Below are 23,854 nucleotides of genomic sequence, written 5' to 3'. Positions count from 1 at the left end.
GAGAAGAAACCAAGGGGAGAGTTATAAAATGGGGGGGCTTCTGAACTATAGCAAGAATGGTAAAAAGAAATGGTAAACAGAGAAAAAAGTTTGTTTCCTTTATTACCCCAGCTAGGGGCAGCTGTGCTAGCTCTAATCTGCCAGTGTGCTACACCCTTATTTGCAAGTTATATTTAAATAGATTACATGGAACATCCTAGAATGTTTCTTAACAATCTCAACTAAGTGGTAGACTCCATCATACAAGTTAACCATTGTGTATGAATCATGCATATTGAAGTAATCTTTTTATTAAGTTGCGTTCTTTGATGGCTTCATTGTCTGCATCAACTACGCTAAGCTTGTTTTTCATCTCCCGAATCTTGAGACCATTTTCTACCCATACACATGCATGAAAACAACAAAGTTGATAGCACACGCTTCCTGTTAGTGAAGAAATTTTAAAATGTGTGGTCACCAATGCTCAATGTGTGCTCTCCATAATGCCCTACATATAGTGACAGTAGTCTCCACAACAGTTAAGGATGACATATGGAAACCATTTCTGGTGAAGTTAGCTCTAAGAATAGAGGGGATCTCTATGTCCCGCTCAAATTGATCGGTGTTCTTCAGTTTTACAAACCTCCTTGCAACAGTGAGTCCCTAGACATACAAGTTTTTACTAAAATGTTATATAATATATATTAATGTCACTTGCCTGCTTTAAACCTTTTTGCTCCCCTATAAAAATCCTTATCACAGCACATATAATGAAGTCCCTCATCATCCAGTTCATGACTACCTTTCCAGAGTTGTATCTCATGTCCATATTGCAGCCATTTGGTTTCAGCTCCCTCAGCTGATGCTGTCTCCTGCCTTCATACTTCTGCACGCATTTCTCCTTTTGCCTGAAATGTTCTTCCCTGCCTGACAACAGGCACTAAAAACTTCACATGAGTGTTTCACCTTCTGACATAGTCTCATTTAATTTTGACAAGAGCTCTGAGGTTCAGATATCGCTATCCCCATTCTGTCTACTGTACATGAAGCTTTTGAGAGAGAAAGTCCATTTTCTAAAGTCGCACAGCTACAAAGTGGTAGCATAAGTTTGTGAACACAGGCAGAGACTCCGAAGTCTATTATCAGAATCCGCACACTCGGTTCCCCTTTCTCCCAGAGATGTAAGTCTGTAATCAAGATAAGTTTTACTTGATCTTTGCGGCTCAGGCCCCGATATCAGATGCATGGTTTCTTGTGTACTGACCCTGTCAGAGTCCTTATCATACTACAGCATAATTACTCACTTACCAGTTTGTCTAAAATAATACACTGGTTTCCTCTTAAGAATAAAAGCTGCACCATTTAGCTCTGTATCTCTGCAAAGTGACTGGTAGTGCTTGTGTTACAAACAGAGAAGCTATGGAGCTTGGAAAGTGGAAAACGGTATGGAGGTTCCACATAAACTTAAAAAACAGAAATACTACCTCACCCAATAATTACACTGCTAGGTATTTACTCAAGGAAAATGAAAACGAAAAGACATACCCACCCCTATGCTTACTGTAGCATTATTTACAATAGCTAAGATAAGGAAGCAACCAAAGTGTCCACGGAAAAATGAATGGATGAAGATGATGTTATATATATATATTCAATGGACTAGCACTCAGCTATAAAAAAGAATGAGATCTTGCCATGTATGACAACATAGATGGACCTAGAGGGCATTATGCTAAGATAAGTCAGTCAGACAGAGAAAGACAAGTACTATATGATTTCACATATATGTGAAATCTATAAAACATAACAGCAAACAACCAACAACAACAATGACAACAACAAAAAAACCCACAAACAGACTCATAAATACAGAGAATGACCTGGTGGTTGCCAGAGGAAAAGGGTGTAGGGTAATAGGAATAATAGGGGAAGGGGATTAAGAGGTACCAACTTCTTCTTTACAAAATAAATGCAAAGTACAGCATAAGGAATATAGTCAATAATACTGTACTGATTTTGTAGTGACAGAAAGTAACTACAATACTGTCATGAGTGCTGAATAATGAACAGAGTGTCAAATCACTATGTGGCACACTTGGAACTAATCTAACATTGTGTGGCAACTATACTAAAATAAAATTCCCATAGAACTTATGGGAATTGACAAGGAGTACTGAGCTGGAATGAAACCAGAGCTATGCCTTGGATCCAGGGGGGTCTCTGGCTCTCAACCTCATGTGCCTTCTCTATATTATCTTCTATAGAAGGACACAACAAAGTCATCCTAAAGGATAAAGTTTTCTGTTCAGAAAAAAATATTCATGAAGTCAGTACCCAGAAACATAATATACGAAGGCATTAAAATGATAAAGGAGACTAGTGCAAGGACCAATTTGAATACAAGGAAACTTTTTCATTCCTCGGCATGAAGGCAAATACTGCAACATTATCCAAAGCTGAATCAAGGGTTTAATATGTTAACACATCAGCCTGATCTGAAGTAAAAAGGGAAGAGCTACAATTAGACAAATTGGTATAAGTAAATCAATGTTTTATTTCACATATTGCTATTTTTAAAGCCATTTTTAAAATTCTAGACCTAAATTTAAAAAGTATTTGAAAATAGGTAAACTCGGTGAATCACCCAATTGCTAGCTTAATACTCCTTGCATGCAAGTGCCCGACCCAAATAGTTTGGTCAATTAATACCGAACCGTCATGCCTTCAAAATAAACACAATAAGAAACTTCATGAGCAATGTTTGCCAAATAGTAACTGTTTATTTATGCTTTGTAAACCTATTAAAATTAAGAATTTTCTAGAAATCTTTCTTCTACGCACCATGGCACACAAAGCCTGCTTTGTGTCATCCTGTTCATGGTAGTTAGAACAGCTAGAACTTACTCCGATTTGGAAGTCACACAGCATAGACTGTTAGTATAACTCATACAAGACATTTTCCTTAAATGGACTAAATTCAAGGTGTTGCTGCTATCATTCGTCGACACAAGAGACTTTCTTTGGCTTGGTCGTAACACTATGACTTCTGTTCAGCAGTTTTATCTCCTTGGTGTCTATATACTTCTTTGAAGAGAGAAGAGGAATATGTCTTACTTAAATTAACTAAATTAATGAATAGAAGGGCACAGAGATCTACTTAACCCTCTCTGAAGATGCTTGCCATACAGACTGATACCATAAGTTTTCATGGAAGAAAACAGAAATCACGGATTAATTTGAGATATATACACCAAAACAGAAATAGAGTGTAATTCTTCCTGAATCTGAACACTGTAAGCCAGCGATGATAGGAGTGACCTATGCCTGCTGTAAATGTTACTAATTGTCCCAAGTCATAGACCAAAACTAGCCTCAAATACCATAACCAACTTTCAAATTGGTATCTTGGCCCTCACTCTACTGACACCTAATTTAAATCTGCAAGTCAATTTTTTATGTCTTTACAACAAAATTCTAACTAAATTCATGTTTCCTCAGATTCTAACTAGAAATGTTTCTCCTATCAGTGACTATTCACTGAGATGTCTGGATTAGATATCTAACAATTTTTCCTAACTTCTAATTATTTTCTGAGTGTTGGCTATTACTTTCAGATCCTACTTTCATAACAGAAATCATCCATTTTCCTTACCGTTCTTGCTAACACAGAGATCTCTGCCAAAGTAAGTAAGAAAGTGCACAAAACAGTCAGCCCCATTTTATCTCTGTGCAGAACTGGCAGAGACTAGGATTTGATGGTCGGAAATGTTTATGAGCTTCTGAAATGTCCAGATTGAAAGTATTCTGATACTGTGAATAAAATTCAAAGAAATAAATCTTTACTCTTCTCCCTATTACACTGTTAATTTTAACCTCCAAGATGATTTTTACTTGGGCCAAATTTAAAAGAAGAGGAAGAAGGAGGAGGAAGAGGAGGAGGGGAACGGGAAGGAGAACAAGAACAAGAACAAGAAGGAAGAAGTAGAAGAGGCATCAGGTCAAAGTAAAGATAGCTATGATGGGCTCAAAGAGGTGGACTAAAATAAGGCCATGAGCTCACAGTATTCAGTTTCAGGAGATCAGGAATTCTCTTGATGTCATGTCTATGCCTGTGAGGTAAACAGTACACCACGAGAAACATTCCACAGTTCGAAAGAGATATAGGGCATGTTACATATTAATCTCTGAAGTCCCTCTGGAGTTCCATCTTTTGATACTAAAATGTGGCACTTTGCAGAAGACTAAAAGAGAAGTGTAAAATCAATATATTTAATTGTTATTGACCAGAAGAGATTCCACATTTTGAGAAAAGTATAAAACTAGTATATGGAGGGATGGACAGACGAACAGACAGAAAGAAAGGGAAGAGAAAAAAATCTTAATATATTCTTCTCACATTGCATATTTGTGAAGCCCTTCCAGGAGAAGGCATTACCTGAAATGATACCACAGTAATGACTGTGAGGAGCTGACTTCTCTGTGACTTTTTCCTCCACGGACCTTTTCTGCCTATATACACGGTGTGGGTGCCCCGTTATGGCCATTGTATCATTGAGTGGTTCAATAAATATGAAGTCCTCATTGAGCTGTATAAATCCCATCTGGAAATATATAACATAAAAAGATACGTAAGAAATACTATTTGGATAAATTTCTTTCTAGGCTCTCCTACTCACACACACTCTATTTTCTTTCACATATATGCATACGTTCTAGTGAAGCTTTTTCAGCAACGCCACTAAGAGGTAACTGTCTTCCCATTTTAGTGCACTTCATTGCACTAGCATAATCTTCATTTAGTTAGACTTAGACTGTGGGTGGGAGGCTAGATGCCAGCAACAGATGCACAGTAAAAATTCTAGAATGGTTAAAGGCTCACTTTGGGAGACCCATGGGGTCACTTACATGTAGGCATGTATAGAAGACCAATACGGTTTTTAATTGCATGTACCACATAGTCCAATTTCTCGACAATCATTATTTAATAAAGTGATTCATGTAACATGTCAAACCAAAGGCAGGTGACATTGCATTGAAATTATTATATAAAATACTCCTGAAACCATGTACTAAACATTTTTAAAACCTTTGCTCAGTAAAGTACAGAAAAAAATGAATGGAATGAAATGAAAATGAAATGAAATGAAAACAATGAATCATCATTTACACAAGCATGTTTCAAGTCATATAATGCCATGTTTTTAAACTTAGCCAATTGTAGACAGAGAGCTAAAAACTGTAAAATACGGTTATTATCAATAAAAAGAACTTATAACAAGTAGGTATCCTTTTATTATATTGAGGCTAAGCCTTGTCATTTCTTTCCTTCCTTTTTTAAAACATAAATTTATATTATAACTAGGAAAATATTCCACAGAGACATGTAACTTGAACTTTTTGATTTTTATTATTTTATTCTGCAGTGATGTATATATTACATGTATAAAATATATATAATACATATACTTGACTATTCTGTTAACTCTTTAGCCAACGTTTTTGAAGAAATAATCCCTTAAACTGCATTTTTCATACCCAGTCTACTATCAAAGTTCTTCATTCTGTTTTGAATTACATAAAAACTATGTATAGTTGACTTTAATTTGATCCACATACAACTGGAATAGTAATAATATACTTACTTCTTCAGATACAATAATTCTTCTATACAGAATTTAAGAAAAATTAAATCTATACTAAAAAGAGGTGTGTTTTCCTAAAAAGTACAGAAGGGATTTTTCTTTTGTTTTAATCATTGAAGTGTATTATATCTTCTCTCCAGAAAGACTAGATGATTGCCAATATGCCATCTCATTTTATTCTATATTGAATCAATGTTACAAAATATCTTAAGAATAAATCTAAAAATACTCATCACTTTTTTAACTGAATTTTTGTAACACTAATAAAATTCTCAAGTACTAGAATAACAGTTCCATCGCCTCTGTCTGTTGTCCCCTTCTGTTTCTCCCTCTCCTTGTCTTTCATAGACACACACACACACACACACACACACACACACTGGGGGTGGGGATAATGGAGAAAAGATTTACTGTGACAATTCTTGTAAAATATAACAGGTAGGTATTATATACTTGTGCCATTTTGGGGGTGATTTTTAATATGAATTCCAATGAATTGTTTTCCACACATGTGTTCATTGTCTCCGATGTAAAACTAGAATGAATTTTGAAGTAATTACAATAAAGCCAAAAAAAATATTCCCTTGATAGAAAAAAGGACAGTAAATATTTAAAACTCGAAGTAATAATCATTAAGATGTTGTACATCTACACAGGGATTGAGAGTGGATGGTATCACAGTATGTATCACTGATGCACACTGTGAAAATACAAAAATATGTTACTCTTATCTCATGTATCAGTATGCTTCTGAGGTTCAGTCAGTATTGAAGGTCACTAATACAACTGACAGTGTGGCTGATGATGAAAATAATAAGTTTTATGATGCTCAGTAAGAACATCTCAAACAAATATGCTCAGTTTCCTTAAATCACAAATTTATAACCTGATACATTCTTTCAAAAGGTTATAAGTATAGTTGTATTTAGAACAATAAACCAAAGGGCACCTGGGTGGCTCAGTTGTTAAACATCTGCCTTCGGCTCAGGTCATGATCCCAGGGTCCTGGGATTGAGCCCCATATCGGGGTTCCTGCTCCACGGGAAGCCTGTTCTCTCTGTCCCTCTTCCTCAGCTTGTGTTCCCTCTCTCACTGTCTCTCTCTTTGTCATATACATAAATAAATAATCTAAAAAAAATAAACCAAATAAAATTGAATTGCATACCAACATACAAAATTTAATGACTCCAAAAACAGATTGTGGACTGAAGATTATTTGGATTCATAACCTACTACTAAGCAACTTTGAGAAAGATACAGTGACTTAATCTACACAACTGTAGGACTGTGCAGAACATTGACTTTTGACAAGCACATGTAATGCTCTTATCATAGGGTGTGATACTGTGTAACCACTCAATAAATGCTCACCATGATTTTTATTTTATTAATTAGAATAACCACAAGAAATCAAAGCACCCAAAAATTTGAGTATGAAGTGGTGACCTCAGGAGTCCAAAGAATCAAAACTGATCCACCTTTGTATTCCCATAGGACCATACTAAATATTTTCTGAAATAAATTTTTTTTTAAGTTAGGATTTGGAAACCACTTCCTAGTAATTATTTGTTGTGTTAGAACTTTATCTGCAGACATTTTTAAAAACAAGAAGCCATTTTTGAAAAGGAAAAAAATATTGGAATAATTATAAATGGTGACTCACATTCAATACATATTTACTGTCTGACTACAGTGTGCCCGACTCAGCTCACTCTGGGGCAAAGTTAGCACTAAGTGATTAGCATCCTTTCTTCAGGGAAGGGTTTTACATCTGAGACCAGAATACTATCCTAAAGAAAGGAAAGTGCTCTAGCTTCGGGCAGTATCTTTCAAGATAATTCCTTATATTAAAGCAGAACTACAGAAAGACTTGAGGTCTTCGGTGTCACCATGAAAGCCTCATGTTTCCCATTAACCTCTGTGCACAAGGGTCCCTGCGCACAAGGGTCAATAATCTGTCAGCATTCACGTTAGTGCAAACATTGTCCTTTAAGTTTCAGAAGGAAAGAAAAGAGAATGTGAATGAATATCATACAGCACACCATCTAAAATAAATGCAAGACTTATAAGCAATTTTCTCCCAGATTGCTCTTATTTAGATTTTTCAAAATGATTTTAAATGTTTGGAGACATTTCACACAAAATTTGGAAATGAAATTAAGTTTAACAGGTGTTCCCTACCTTATTTCTGTTATCATGTGCATATTCTCATATGGTGGCATCTGTTCTTTTGCCGTTGAATGTTATTCTTTGATTTAACAATTTAGCAAGAATTTCAGTATTTTGCAAATTTACCCTCAATTACATTAATATGTTACCATTCGTTTCTTTTTTTTTTTATTAGTTCTGACATTTTATTTCTCTATTTAGTTGCCTCTGTGCTTTATTAAGACAACAAAGAAAATGATCTTCATGTAGGTGCACTGGAACTGTCACTAAATTCTAAGCACAGAAAATTTGATTTGATGAATGTGCCATATATACTGTTGGTGAAGTGCTCCAATTAACCAATATAAATATTTCATGTTTTCAAATTCAAGTTAATTATGGTCTTTTAAATAGATCCTAAAACTCTAATGCAAACATAACTTAAAAATGACTTATGGACATCTGGGTGGCTCAGTCAGCTAAGCACTGGACTCTCAGTGTTGGCTCAGGTCATGATCTCAGGGTAGTGAGATCGAGCCCTGAGACCTCCAGCTCCACTCTCAGTGGAAGTCTGCTTGAGATCCTCTCTCTCTCTTCCTCTTTCTCTGTCCTTCCCGTACTCTCTTTCTCTCTCATAAATAAATATATAAAATTTTTATAAGTGACTTAAAAATTGGAAAACAACATGGCACTCTCCACTCTTGTTCCCCTCTTTACTGACAGGGTACTTTACTTCCACCACCTCACTGCCCATTCCCTCACAGAACTGAAACACTACCATAGTTACCTCAGATGTTTTCTTCATTCTTCCCGGATTCTCTCTGGAAAACTATTTTCCAGAACCTTGGTTTTCTGGGTCAGCTTTCAATGGGTTGGCTGAAGATATTTATCTGAGGCTCAAACTGCATATTGTCAGTCTTTGATAATGTCCTATTTTAAAAATACGTAGCATATCATAAGAACTCCATAGCATAAGTGCTAAAAGACATGAGGAATGTGTTAGATCATTATAATTTCAGGATATCCGAAGTGTCTTGAGGGATAGCAGAATCTGGATACAATGAGGGCAAAGCTGTTCCCATGAGAGGAGATGTTATGAGCAAAGGCAAAGAGGACGTGGAGTCTAGCTAGGAGTTAAGAAGATGCCTGCTTTGAGTAGAGAGATGGGAAAATGTAGCATAAAAACAAGATGAACCCACATAATTGAAAACATCAAATGATGAAATTCTTGATAGGAAAGTCAATGTCCTGAAGTCAATCAATCTGAGGATGATTACTCTCTTGTCTGACCACAGGTATATCAGAGAATTAGTGAGGCTCTAGAAGAAGCCCAAATGTTTTGTTTCTACACAGCAATTACAGAAGTTGTGAAAAGATCTGGCATCTTGAGATGCTTATGAAAATATTGTAGACACATGGCTAATGCTCTACATGAACCGAGCAATGTACATTTGGCTTTATTTGAGTATTCTTTTGTATAGTAATGTTACAGTATACATCTCATTAAGTAAATAAAGTATATAAAGCATTATTTAGTTCAGAGTGTAACCATAATATAGGGCTTGATGTAAATTATAATACTGTAAGTTTGTTTGATGCTTTATTCAAAAGACATCATTTTCAATAATACTATAAATAGCAGTGATTTTGCATGCATTTGTGTATTCAATACACACAAGCAAGTCTATGAAAATACACTTCTGACACCCTATATAACCTATTGTCTTAAAATGCTGAACTATTCCTGACTTGACCCTTTTGATGTTTCCCCTTTACGCCCACAGGGGGAAATTCTAAATCCTTTGTGAAGATATATAAAGTGTAAGGTCATGATAAACTCTTGCCTACCTCTTCAGTTTTATTTTTACTACTTAAACTTTATATATAACCACAACAAACACATTTTTAAAGATTTTGTTTATTTATTTGACAGAGAGAGCTCAGAAGCAGGGAGACCAGCAGGCAGAGATAGAAGCAGGCTCCCCAGTGAGCAGGGAGCCTGATGTGGGCTCAATCCCAGGACCCTGAGATCATGACCTGAGCTGAAGGCAGAGGCTTAACCGACTGAGCCACCCAGTGCCCCCAACAAACACATTTTAATTGTGTGAACAAATTTCATATTTTAACATATTTCAGAATAACTTTTAGTTGTATGATCACATCTTGGTACATTGCACATGCTGGTTTCTCTTTCAAGAAAGTCATTCTTGATTATTTCTTCAAAAACAAGCCAACCAGACCCTCTCTCCAAAGTAACCAGTGCCTCCCTGATCCACTTCTACACTGTACCTTTCCTGTTATTACACTAATCAGTCTACTATAGTCATGGTTGTTGTGTGTCCCTGATCAGACCATGAGCTATTTGGGGCAAGGCTTTGGGCACAGAGCTCAACTTCCTGCCTTGAACACATAAGGCCTAGTATACAGCAGGTGCTCAAGGAATGTAGCTTTTACCTTAACATACTCTTCCTTTTTGAGATAAAAAGAAAACATATCCATTCAATGCTCGAGACTATCTATTCCATCTACTCTACCTGTAAACTCCATCTGAGGGGAAATTACTATTCAATTTCTCCCCTCCGGCTTTCCCAGCATTGCCTTCCTTGTGAGCCCAAGTTCCATCTTTAGAAAAAGCTTTCATGAGACCACACTGTTAACATTATTCTGTTTTCTTTCTTTGCCAAAGGGCTTCAGAAAGTATCCTGAACCTATGAGGGTAGACGCAAACCTAGAAATCACTGGGCCATCAACAGAGTTTAAAATCAAGAAAACCGAGACTTAGAAATGTGGCATAACTTGCTTAGAATCACACAGAAAGTTCATTCGACTATCAGTGCTGGAATCTAATACTCCCAGTTTCCAAATTTGTTTTTGGTTTTAACACATCACTCTAAATTTGCGTGCTACCTGCATTTTCCTTTCCCTCACTGAACTCTGGAAATTGTTCTAAGGCCGCCCACCACTTCCTGTCCTTTGTTCTCCTCCCTGAGGCATTTGGCCCTTGACCACTTTTCTTCTCCAGGAATATTACATTGCTCTTGCTCTCTTCTCTAGCAACTGTTTCTGTTTCCTTAAACTGGTCATGTTCCTCATTCCAAAGCAGGTCTTTGGTCAGCAACTGCTGTCTGCAGTAATCCCTCCCAAAGGTTTTATAACACCCTCTATGGAGCCAATACCAAAATCCCCAATCCCCCTCTCAGCCCACTACTTCATTGAGATCTGTGCTCCTCCCTGTTCACTTCTCATCCCCTCACTTCAGATGTGTGCTCCTTCTCCCACACCAATGCCTCTCTCTGAATGTGTATCTCTGTTCATTCCTCAAACTAATCTCTAGTTACCTAGGCTAAAGAAAATATAGAGTCTTTTTCTCTACACTTCTTCTAAAATATTTACAAGGAAACAATAATGTAAGAAAATAATATGCCTGAGTGCCAGACACTGTGTATATATGTTTTCACTTAATCAACCAGCAAGCTTGTGCCATGTAGGCTAAGTTCATTAGTTTCATAGTTGAAAAAAGTGAGTTTCAAAAAGATTTGATGTGTCCTAAGGTCACAAATCAGTATGTGGTGAAGACAGGATTCAAACCAAAGAGTGCCTTTGTGAGGCCATCTGAGGCCATATCACTGTTATTCCAAATAACTCTCATCTTTAAAAAATTTTGCACTGAGGATTTGAGGTCAGGCACAACACCTCACGAATGGTAGAGGTCCAAAATTTGATATCAACAGCAAGGCCAGGTCCCATCCCTCACAAAGCAGAAGACAAAAATACTGTGTTAGTCTCTGAACTTTATCCTGAGCGGACTGTTTTATATGATGAGACACATTAGGTGCCGAAGGCAAAATGGGTTTCTGAGAGGGCTGAGGGTTTCACTCCCAGACCCCCCTCAGTGCTATGAACCCAGTCACTCGCCCAAGACTGATTTGGGAGAACATTCAAGGACTGAGTGCTTCTTTCCTTCTTCCTTTGTTTCACAATTCTCTTTTCTACTTTCTTCCTTAAAATGTCTCCAGATCATAAAACCAGAACGTTTAATAGCAGGACACTTAAAAGATATAATTTAAAAAAAGCAAATCATGATCCCAAATCCCGTATCATACAGGATGATTACACAGGTACGTGTATATTTATTCCTAGTCTATTAACATACACAAAGACACACAAGTAGATATGTGGGTATGTACCCGTGTGTGTGTGCATGTGTGTCTCTACACATGCACACATTTTTTTTAAAGGTTTTATTTATTTGACAGAGGGAGACAGATCACAAGTAGGCAGAGAGAGAGGGGGAATCAGGCTCCCTGCTGAGCAGAGAGGCCGATGTGGGGCTCAATCCCAGAACCCTGAGATCATGACCTGAGCCAAAGGCAGAGGCTTAACCCACTGAGCCATCCAGACGCCCCCACATGCACACATTTGTTCAAGTTTTATATTCTACTTTACTTTTCCATTTAAGAATAGCTTCAATGCTACTTTGTTTCTTAATGTCATTAAATAATCTTTATAAGCCTTGTTTTTAATTGCTGAATAACAGTGTACCCTCTAAACATATCATAATTTATTAGCTATTCTTTCATTTGACCGTCTGTTGAATAAATGAGGATTGACTTCATACAGCCAGAGGTCGGGGACAGCAGTGATGGTCCAGGCTGGCCAGACCTGTCACCAATTTACCCACACTCCAGGAAGGGATACAATTTGCTATTTATTTGACTGAGTCAAAGCTACACATACAATTGCTCTATCACTGTTAATAAGCTTTACCTTGATAGTTTAGACACTCATTTATGACTGTGTTCTATTTCACACACACACACACACATACACACACACACACACACACAGTTTCAAATATAGCCTGGAAGTATCCCCTCACATACCTAAGGGACAAGGCAGGCACTGAAAGTGACCAACTAGAGAAGACAAACCAGCCCTCTTTAAAAGACAACTGTGAAACCCCAAGAGACTGAAGGGTATCTCTGAAGAGGACAGCCTCCCAAGAACTCATAAGTGTGGCCCATGAGAGATACAGAGTCACCATTTTAAGCACCTATCAAACATAATGCTCAATACCACTATCCCATCACACAATTACCATGCCATGACTCTGTCACCAAGCCATGACATCACTAGTCACCCAAACATACTCCTCCTTCCTGTACAGATTCTGCCCTCAAGGAGCCAGAGAACGCTCAGGGCACTGAGCAGGAGAAATGGAAGCCCTGGGCGTGGAAACAGCAAGGACTCTGACTTCCTTCCCCCTTCTTCACTGCAAGCAAGTAGCTCTAAGCAAGCCTGAATGTGGAAGGCATGTGGCAGAGAGACTAACTCTATGGAAATTTGGAGGGTTTGATGATTAGAGGATAAATATTTTAACTACCAGAGACTTTTTGTGACTAAATTTACCAAGCGACTTCTCACAACCTAAGTGTGAACAACACCAGAAAGAAGCCCAGGGGGAATAAGCCCCCAGTTTCATGACAGCATCCTCTGAGTCCTGTTTACTCAGTGAAAAGTTCTATGTGTACAATATGAATTCAGGTGCCAAGTATTTCAAGGATTAGAGAGTGATGAGGGGAAGGTCTTTTGGGTGAAGTGACATCTGAGCAGAGATCTGAGAGTTGGCCAGGGCAAGTAGGAGGGAAAACATTCTAGGCAGAAGGAGAAACAAAGACCCTGAGAGGGGACCAGCTTAGCATGTAAGGAAAAGCAAGGTTGGAATGCCTGGAGTGCAGAGATTCCTGGGAAAATGATGACTGGAAAGGAACTCAGGGGCATTCCATGACTATCACTTATCTGATACATATTCAAAAATAAACCCTGATGAAATCCTCCTGTGGTTTTTAGACTATGTATCTTCTCTTGGACACTGGCTAGAGATTTTACCAGGGATGCTTCATGATGACCTTCTGTGCTATGTTCTTTCAACAGTCTTATTTTATCTCCATAATAATTACTCAGGAATACATGTCACTCTTACCAATGAAAAAAATATGGTTTCTCTCCCATTTTTTTGAAAACCATTGGCCTCCTCTAACTTTTCACGAGCATTTGACAGAGAGATGCATTTTAAAACAACTTCAAAATGTTCCTTTTTAACTCCATTATAGATAAGCAACATCACAAGTATAATTATAAAGAGAAGCTGTAACTATGTTGAAGATGTGAAAAGTGGCAAGCACGTGTAAAGTGGAAAATAAGTTCTCCATCCTAACATTCAGTATCCAAAATTACTGACTTTTTGTTATTAGGATGGTTGTCTCATTTCTCATTTTATAGTCTATTTTTTGCTCAAATCAAAAAAAGGCATTGATTTGATTTTCATATGCTCTCTAATATCCATTCACTTTACTGTAATCTCTCATTGCTTAGAATGATTTTTAATTTACTCTTTTAGGATTTTTTAGAAAACATTGATTTATTTATTTTATAGAGAACGCATTGTGGGGAGGGGCAGAGGGAGAGACAGAATCCCAAGCAGACTCCTCACTGAGCATGGAATCAGACATGGGGCTCGATCTCATGACCCTGATATTATGACCTAAGCCAAAATCAAAAGTTGGATGCCTACATGACTGAGCCACCCAGGTGTCCCATCCCTCAGGATTTTTATGGAGTCTTTAAATGTGCAAAAACATGAGTTGAGAAATAGGCAGAAAATTCAGTTTTAAATCTACTTCTAAGTTTATCAACCAGTCTAGCCAAAAGTTATTGTGTCCTACTGTATCTTCCTGATGATTACATGTTACAAATGTACCTATTGAAAACCTGCTACATGACAGCATGCAGGCACTAATGCTTCAAAAATGAAAAGAGATTTTAATTCCTATCTTCACGGTCCTTATATATATCAGGGAGAAAGACAGAAAAATCAGGTATCCAGACAAATATATTTAAGGAATTAGAAATAGTGAAAAGTATCATTGAAGAAACAAACAAAGATCTGAGAGAAATAGAATGGAGATTGAGATGAGGTGGCCCACTAAGAACTGTCTGAGGAGTGAGCGTCGGAGGCAAGATCCAAAGAAGGAGCCAGCCATATCAAAAAGCCTAGAGGCAAGAGAAGACTGGTATATTTGGCAGAGGATTCTGTATATCAAGACTATGGCCCTGGAGTAGACAACAGGAGGAACTCAACAGAGTTGAGTTGGGAGAAACTCAACAGATTGACTTTCTGTTTACAAAAATATATACCTTTTAATTATTATTTATACCTTTTAATTATTATTTATTACAACATAAGTTTGTGTTCTATATATAGTTATGCCACAGTAAAGTTTATTTTAAAAATGAAAACCAAAGGATAATTAATGTAACAGTATTCCTTTGCAAGACAGAGGCAAGGGAAGTACTAAAAGAAATGCGCTTGCTCCCAGAAGGCAGAAATCAAGCACAAAAAAGAGAGAGCAAGATAGTTTATTTTTTCCACCCCAATTTTATAAGTATTAACTTTACAAACAGTGTATAAATGTGACTTAGATTATACTATAGTTTAAAATAGAGGTTTAAATGGAGGGATAAGACTTGTTGGGAGAGGGCACTGCTGTAATTAAAGCAATTAATAATGGCGGCACTGGTGTAAAGTCTATCAGTGAGGAAGACCTATCGATGAGCGAGGACAGCATGAAAGGATCGACACGGAGACTGAGGCAGTGGCAGGAGTCACAGACAAATAAGAAGAGTAGCAAAAACAGAACAGAAGCATTGGCAGGACATGATTCATGGAGAGCTCTGAAGATCACAAGAAGACATGGAGATTTTATTGGAAATGTAACCGGAAGCAACCAATAATGGATGGCATAATCCAAAAGAAATTTCGAAGAAAGTAACTCTTGTTTTGTTTTTGGAAAACAGAGTACAGAGTGATGAGAGGAGAATGAGGGAGACCAGTCTGAAGTGAGCTATAACGATTAAAGAGCAAGCCTATGGTGACGAAGAAGACCAAAGGGGGAACGCACAGTGGCTGAGCTAAGGATGTGGAGAAAAGGAAACACATTTGAGATTGATTTTAGATACTCGTACGGAGGGTGACCACTCCAATTTGTTAATGGTTTAGATACTGGGACATGGAGCGACAGTAGCGCAGAGAATTCAGGATGACTTCAAGGTTTCTAGCTTAAGTACACCAGCAGGGGAGATAAGGTCTGTGACTGAGATGTAAATCAAAGGACCTTATTAGGTTTGATGTATCTGTGAAATATCCAAGTGGAGAAATCAAGTGGACAGTTGGAATATGGAGCTTAGTGCAGTTTTGAGCTGGAGACATATGTCTGGTAGCCGCCAACCAAAAGATAATCTTTCAATCCGCAGGGAAGAGTGATGTTATCCAGAAAGGGAGTGTAGAGAAAGAGTAAAAGAGAGGCTACAACCAAACGCAGAGGACCCCAACATTAAGAAAGAGAGAAGGAATCAGCAAAGGAAGGGCCTCACTGGCCCTTCGAAAAAGTAGGATCTAGTCGATTTTTTAAAACAAGAATGAACTCTTTCTAGAAGTGGCTTAAAAAAAACAAAAGGCAGGAATAAGCTCTTATTCAGTTCACTCTGACCAGTTCACTCCAACCCACACTGCTTGGGTTAAAATTTCACTAGTCCTAAACAAGATGATCAAATACACGGGCTCATGCTTCTGTTGAATTCAACAGCAAAAACCAAGCAGAAGAACTGGTGCCTACATCAACCAGGGTTCTCCAAAGTCCTAACAAAACGTGACTTTTGTTTTGCAGCAAGTCCGAGAATTTTACGTGTTCCATTTTCTTGAGTCACAAGAAGAATTTCAGTTTCTTAACTAACCCTGCTTGCCCGATGTGCTTTTTTAACAATTGGCTTCCAGCTCACTGCTCGCCCCAACACTTCACGAGCGGGTGGGTGCCTGTTCTGTTGCACATCTCGTCCTTAAAGGGTTAGTCACTCGGTGACTCTGCAGAGCCACTCACCATGGTGATGAGCCCCTACAGCACTTATCTCACGCAATTCCAGCCCAGTTATGTGCTTCCAGTGGAACTGAATGAGACCACTGAGGAAGCTGCACAGCTGCGATGTGGGGAAGTACTCCTCACTGCCAGGTCTTACTGGTGACCTCACAATTAACAGAGCCATTGCCAACCTCCTACATACCCCTAGGGAGTCGATGCGAACTCACTTCACCATGGAAACAAGATCAGTGGAGCAAACTCGTCAAGGGCCATAGCACTGGTACTAGGAGACATGGAAAATGTGTTGCAACTTCTTTTCCGGATTCAACTAAAGGTCAAATAACTAAAGGTCAAAATAACTAATTTACTTGACATTATTTACTGAGTGCATACTACGGGTCAGCGGATGTGCCCAGAAGCAGCAAATACAGCAGGGAACCAAATGTGTTAAAACAGCCAGTCTTAAGCATCTTTGCTAATACAGACAATCCCCCAATTACAACGGGGTTGACTTATAAGAACACAACCTGACGATGGTAAAAAGCCATGCATGTTCAGTAGAAACCATACTTCAGAATCTGAATCTGGGGGTGCTTGGTTGGCTCAGTTGATTAAGTGTCTGCCTTTGGCTCAGGTCATCATCTCCGCGTCCTGAGATCAAGTCTTCTATCGGCTTCGTGCTCAGTGGAGAGCCTGCTTCTCTTTCTCCCTCTGCCCCTATGCCTAATGGGCTCTCTCTCTCACTTGCATCTGTCTCAAATAAATAAATAAAATCTTTAATAAAAGATTCCTAACTTTGGATCTTTTCCTGGGCTGGTGACATGCACAGAATCCTCTTTCGTGAGTCTGGGCAGCAGGTAAGCAACTGACTCGCTTCCTACAACCATCCTGTACCCATTGAACCATTCTGTTTTTCACTTTCACTACAGTATTCAATAAATGACATAAGATAGACAGTACTATATTATTTTGTGCTGGATGATTTTGCCCAACTGTAGGCTAAATTAAGTGTTCTGAACACATTCAAGGTAGGCTAGGCTGAGGGATGGTGTTCTGTAGGTTAGATGAAGTGAATGCATTTTTAACTTACAGTGTTTTCAATTTGTGATGGGTTTATAGGGAGGCAAACCCATCATCAATCAAGGAAGATCTGTAAATAAGGAGTTTCCTTATTGTCGATTTTAAGTCTTCTTTCTCATTTTGCATGCACGTATGCAGAAAGTGTTATTACTTTTCTATTTAGGACCCTTGGATAATTCAAATATTCTCCCCTTATTCCCATTTTGAATGGCATTAGGTAATTTCCAAGAAATTATATTGGTGTTTTACCCACTTAGAGGAAAAAATAAATCTTGTGCCAACAAAGTTCTTCCTTACATGGCCTGTTTCTTAACTTCACGATCCCCGAATACCAATGTGTGACTAGGTAGTATTGAAAGAACACAACTGAGCCTCCTTCTTCCCCACCTTTCTCTACTCTCTCTTTTGTCCCAACAATGAGTACATGGGCTCAAAAAGCTACGGTAATATCAGGCTGACTTAAGAGGTCATACACCTGAGGAGCTGAAAAAATCTGGCAAAAACCAGGAAATCCAAAGCACTCTGCACACACCAGACCACATCAGGAATATCATACCCATGCATCACGTTGTAGAAAGACATCTCTAAACAAGAATGTATCCAAACCAGAAATTAGGGGTCACTTTGTTCCAAATTCCAACCAGAGAAGAAATCATTCATCAACACCTCTGGTAAATATTTAATATTCTGCTTACGCATTTCAATCATTAAGACGGCAGTCACGGCTCTGAAGCAATCCAGGCCTCTAATGGACAGCAGTAAGGCTCAGAAATATTTCTTAAAAAGGTCCAGAAGGCTTCTTCACCACCACGTTAAATCATGAGTCCTCACTGTACTTCCTAACACCTTTCCACATTTCAAATACATGACAAATACTCTCATGTCTTCTCTGTATGTGGCCAGTTACCGTAACCATCCCTGATATGAAATCCGCCTTCGTTCTTTTCGTTTTACTTGGATGCTTGCTAGTTTATCAACATCATTCTTACATATTATTTTCTTTGTTTTTAAGGTATGGAAGTGAATGTTCAATTAAAAAATGTCTAGAACTTAGGATGAGTTGAAGTAACAGATTATAAGAAAAGTAGTACATTAAGAACCTGGTACAGACTGGTATAGGACAACGAGAGAGGAAGTACTTTTATTTATAATTATTTACCATTCTTTATTAGGAAATATTTCAAACCTTCAGAAATATGCAAGACAACAGAGTGTCCGGGAATCCATTCTCAGTATTTAAGAAATGTTCACATTTATGTTCTGTAGATAATTTTTTAAAAAAATATAACAATCTCTTGATTCAGTTGAAACGGACCAGCACACCTTCCCAAAACCAATTCCCTTCTCTTATTGCTAAGGGATAACTACTACACTGAAGATGTGTGTATGTTTTGCACTCATGTTTTAAATTTCCACTACATATGTATTGTCTTTACAAGTACTATGATGAGCATGCTTGGACCTATCTAAAAAGATTCACTCTAGTGGCCGTACTGAGTATAGACTACAGGTGGGAGAAAGACCACATGAAGACAGGTTATCAGTGGCTCAAGTAGCAGGTAGAGCTCGCGATGTTTGAATGTGCACTCCAAAGGAAAGAAAGGAATTCAGGACAACACTACAACTTTTGGCCCTTGCCAAATGACCATAAGCAGGACAAAACGGAGAGGAGAATTTGGAGTTGGAGTGGGAGAAATGATGACTTCAGTTTGAAACAAGTTTGATATATCTATTAGACCTCATGTGGAAAAGTCAAATATATATCTGGACATACAAATTTGGAGCTCAACAGAGAGGTCTAAATTAGAATTACCTATTTTGGAATCCCTGGCATATAGTTGGCATTTAAGCTATGAGACTGGGTAAGATCCCCAAATAAGAAAGCTCATGACTGAGCACTAGGTTACCCCTGTTAGGAAAGTACAGAGAAGAGGAATGGTCAATGAAGCAGCCAGAGAGGGAGCAGTCAGGGTGCAGTACGGGCTGGATGGCAAGTGATAGAGACACGTATCAAGAAGGAGGGACAGCATGGTCAGCTATTCCCATTGCTGCTGCGGGTGAAGGAAGAGAAGAATGCATCAGTAACTCCAAGTGAATACTTGTCTCTATCAGGCCCACCTCCTCCTCCATCCTTTGCAATTAACTATTCTGAAATATAAACATTTGTTTATAATTCAAATAAAAAGTTAGAACAACTACCATTCAATGCCTTCTTTCATTAATGGTAAATGCATTATCAATTTCAATGGAAGATGGGGAAAATTTACTCTGTAAATTCTCTTAGCAATCTAGGATGAAATGACACATCTGTAGCAGAACACATGGATTTATTTGAAGGGTTGGGGACTTTCATGTCTCATTACCTAACTAGACTTCAATGTTACATGGCCAGTACTTATTCCACCTATCACAAGCTTGAAATGAATTATTTTTTATTTGGTAGACTCAACACATGAATTTTAGCACTTTGTGTACCTATCATACAATATTACACATTGATTCTTACCTTATATAGGACTTAGCACAGTCCCTAGGAGGCTACCCATGCTCATTCTCTTCTCATTTCTGCTTCCTACACATTCTTCTGGAATTTTTGAAGGCTATGTAGATAAGTGAAGGTTATAGGAAAACAAGGAAATCAACCCATCATCTCTGCAGGTGTGCATTTTATAGTTACTTTGATCACTTGGCCATGAGAAGTCACTATGTCACTTATTTGTACTTGAATGGGGAAGTGTCAGAGTCCTTTTGGAAATCAGATCCTAGAGGCCATTTTAGCGTTAAAAATTTGAAAGGGATTTTGATGGAAGAATGTTAGTGAGAGATCTTCATTTAACTGCTCAACCAACTAACAGACATTTCCCGGAATGCAAGGGCTAATTAGGTTTATAGGTTTTCTTTTGGACATATTTAAACAGATTGGTGTATAAATCGCCCATGGGTATACCACTACTTATCAACCTAATTTAATATTCCTCATTCATTTAATTAATTAAAGATATCTAGTAGGCATTTCTAAAAGTCTAGAAGATTATTTCATGCACAGACCAAAATATTTTCCATTCCTCATTTCCATTATGCTTAAACACATTTTAAGCCCTTATGGTGATGCCAGATAATTTTGAAGTAACTTACTGTACCTTAAAAGGTGAAGACACAGACACTGAGAGGGTAAGTTAATTGTCTGAGGTAACACAGGATGATTACAATAGGGGAACTTGGATTCAAACCCACACAAGGGCTCCTGAGTCCATGCTCTTAATTCAAGGAGCCACGAAGCTCCACAAGTAAGCTTGTTACCTCGAGCATTCCACTTGCAATTACTAATGACTAAGGTTTTTTTCCCTGTAAACTTCATATAAACTTAAATATATATATGTATTCAGTTTTAGCTGCATGTAGAAGAAGCTCTTCCTAAATGGAGTTTTTCGGTGCTTGGGGTATGTGTATAGGTTGTAGCATATGAAATTGCTTTTTATTCTATGTCAGACATTCATATGTTGACAATTTCATACAATTCAACCTATCCAGAACAAACCTTAACCATAAAGGATAAGGCAGAGGACATGGCCATGGAAAGACTAAATTCAGTATTTTGTCACATGATGCAAGCATAAGCAAGTCATATAACCTCCTTGGTTCTTATTTCTGTCATTGTTAGAGTAAAAAATGGTAAGGTGTGTTGATCCCAACTCCTGAGAAATTAAAAGTTTAACCTGTAAAAAATTCTCATCAACTGCAATGTTCAAAACAAACACTATGTACCCTTCCAAATAAGAAAGCCAAAGAGCCCCAATCACAAAAGGTGGATCTCATCAAATCATCTGTATAACTCAGAATATGTTTCCCAGAAAATGTGAAAACAAGCAATCTCGGGAAATCATAACTGAGCTGTGCATCCATCCAGGAAACTAAGAGCCAATGGTCCCAAAAAGATTCTCATAAAAGATAAAATGGAAGCTCTGAGATCACTGAATTAAAAAAAGGAAAGGTTAAGGGCCTTGCGGTTCTGTTTGAAAACTGAAGCTACCATAGGCCAGTGGGTTTTGAAATGGGCTTCTTCACAGAGACTTCACTGAGCATCCCACCAGAGGCTACAAAGATGAGATCACCGTGGTTACCAAAAAGACCTCATAGTCTGAGAAACAAACTGAGGGTTTGCGGGGGTGATGGGGTGAGCCTGGTGGTATTAATGGGGGCAGGTATTGCCTGGAGAACTCGGTGTGGTGCATAAACAATGAATTCTAGAACACTGGGAAAAAAATTAAATTAAAAAAAAAAAAGACCTCATAGACGACTAACATGTTCCATATCGCACAGATGAACACAAGAAAGAGAATTCAAGGGGCACAGTTTTCTTCTCATTTCTGCCACATCACCTTTCTTTTTCTTCTGATCATGAGCCTGAAGGTGAGAAGACCCACCAACTGTTTTAATTAAGTGTATAAATCACACTTAACTTTCATAATGGGCACCCGATACATCCTAGCCCATATAGGATAATGATGTCAGAATTACTACCTACTGACTGGGATAGTAAACCAAAACTATGAAAGAAAGCTAGATAGGCCCAATTGAGACATTAAAAGTCTGATCTTCGGGGCGCCTGGGTGGCTCAGTGGGTTAAAGCCTCTGCCTTCGGCTCAGGTCATGATCCCAGGGTCCTGGGATGGAGCCCCACATCGGGCTCTCTGCTCAGTGGGGAGCCTGCTTCCTCCTCTCTCTCTGCCTGCCTCTCTGCCTACTTGTGATCTCTGTCTGTCAAATAAATAAATAAAATATTAAAAAAAAAAGTCTGATCTTCATAGACGACTGAGGCTTTGTAACATTTTTAAATGTATTCTATACTCTGGATTGATTTCCTTAAACACCACTCATTCATTTAAAGAACACTCTTGCCAAATTTGGTTCACCTTTCAGCCTTAGGAGCTAGGCTGATGCTTGGCAGATAAAAATGGGTATGAGTGTCTGTGTAAAGCTTAGCCAGGACAAAGGCAACATTAAGAGTGAAATTAAAGCAACCCTTTCCTATCTTATGGATAACAGCTTCCTGTCCATTAAATGAAATGATATATGTGAAAGCACTTTATACAACTATTAATCTACAGAGAGCAAACTATGCCTGTACTCTACCTTACAAAGCGAGAGAACTATGCCTGTACAGAGAGCGAACTATGCCTGTACTCTACCTTACAAAGTATTTTATCTCTAGATGACTAAGATTTTCAATTCAATGTAAAAGCCTGCTATGTTTCCTGGGCTATGACTGTTAATAGGATCTCTAGCAGAAAGTAAATAAAACCAGAGGCCTAAAAATCACACCACCCACACAATACAGTTACAGCATTGCCTCATGCTTTCTTTGGGTCTTGCAATTTATCTGGGACTTATTATTTATTCAACTTATCCAACATGTAGACTTCAAATCCATATATGGGTATGAATCTCTTCAGGTTTGATTCAACAACTACCCAAAGAATACATATGAATTACAGTTCTCACTGATTCAGGATAAGCAAGAATAAGTTGCTTTAAAGAGTTGAAGACACATGTTTTATTGAATTACACTCCTAATTAGTAAGAACACAGACCACTCCTGCAAACTGAAAGTAATTATTTCAACAAACTGACATTATTCCAAACTGAGACAGTTCATCTAGAAAATGTTATGCTATTTAGATTTCACTACAGATGCCAACAGAAAGAATAAATGTATTTATTATTTACATACACAAAAAGAAGAAACACACAAAACTTTAAAATTCAGTTCTAATAATATATATGCTAATCATATATATATATCTATATATATATAATCCATGAATATATCCATATATATATTCATATATATATGAACATAATCCATATATATATGACCCATGAATAGGAATCTGACCATTTAGAACAGAATTAAGACACTATGCAAGATGGTAAACTGGATCTGCCCTATGTTATTATAAAACCATATATATAATTCTATTTTTTGGCATATATACACGCCAAAAATAGAAATACTCAATATTGACTTAGTATAGAGGGAGATTTTTTTATTTTTGTTTTATAAAGGGGGAGGGGCAAAGGGAGAGGGAG

The 23,854-nt window shown here is 37.8% G+C and overlaps 1 protein-coding gene across 1 annotated transcript in view; it reads right to left on the bottom strand.

The window, feature by feature from the left end:
* The window catches only part of ADAMTS19 (ADAM metallopeptidase with thrombospondin type 1 motif 19), a 250,022-nt gene that overhangs the window by 198,801 nt on the left and 27,367 nt on the right, over window positions 1–23,854 (bottom strand). The window contains exon 3 of the mRNA XM_032851974.1: window positions 4,415–4,580. Within this exon, the coding sequence (XP_032707865.1) occupies window positions 4,415–4,580 (166 nt within the window). The remainder of the gene's footprint in view (window positions 1–4,414; window positions 4,581–23,854) is intronic.

This window comes from Lontra canadensis, unplaced genomic scaffold (genome assembly GCF_010015895.1).
Source record: "Lontra canadensis isolate GAN:19392208 unplaced genomic scaffold, GSC_riverotter_1.0 scaffold5, whole genome shotgun sequence".
NCBI classification, from domain to species: Eukaryota; Metazoa; Chordata; class Mammalia; order Carnivora; family Mustelidae; genus Lontra; species Lontra canadensis.
The sequence above is the reverse complement of the archived record's forward strand: the minus strand, read 5'-3'. Positions and strand labels throughout refer to the sequence as shown.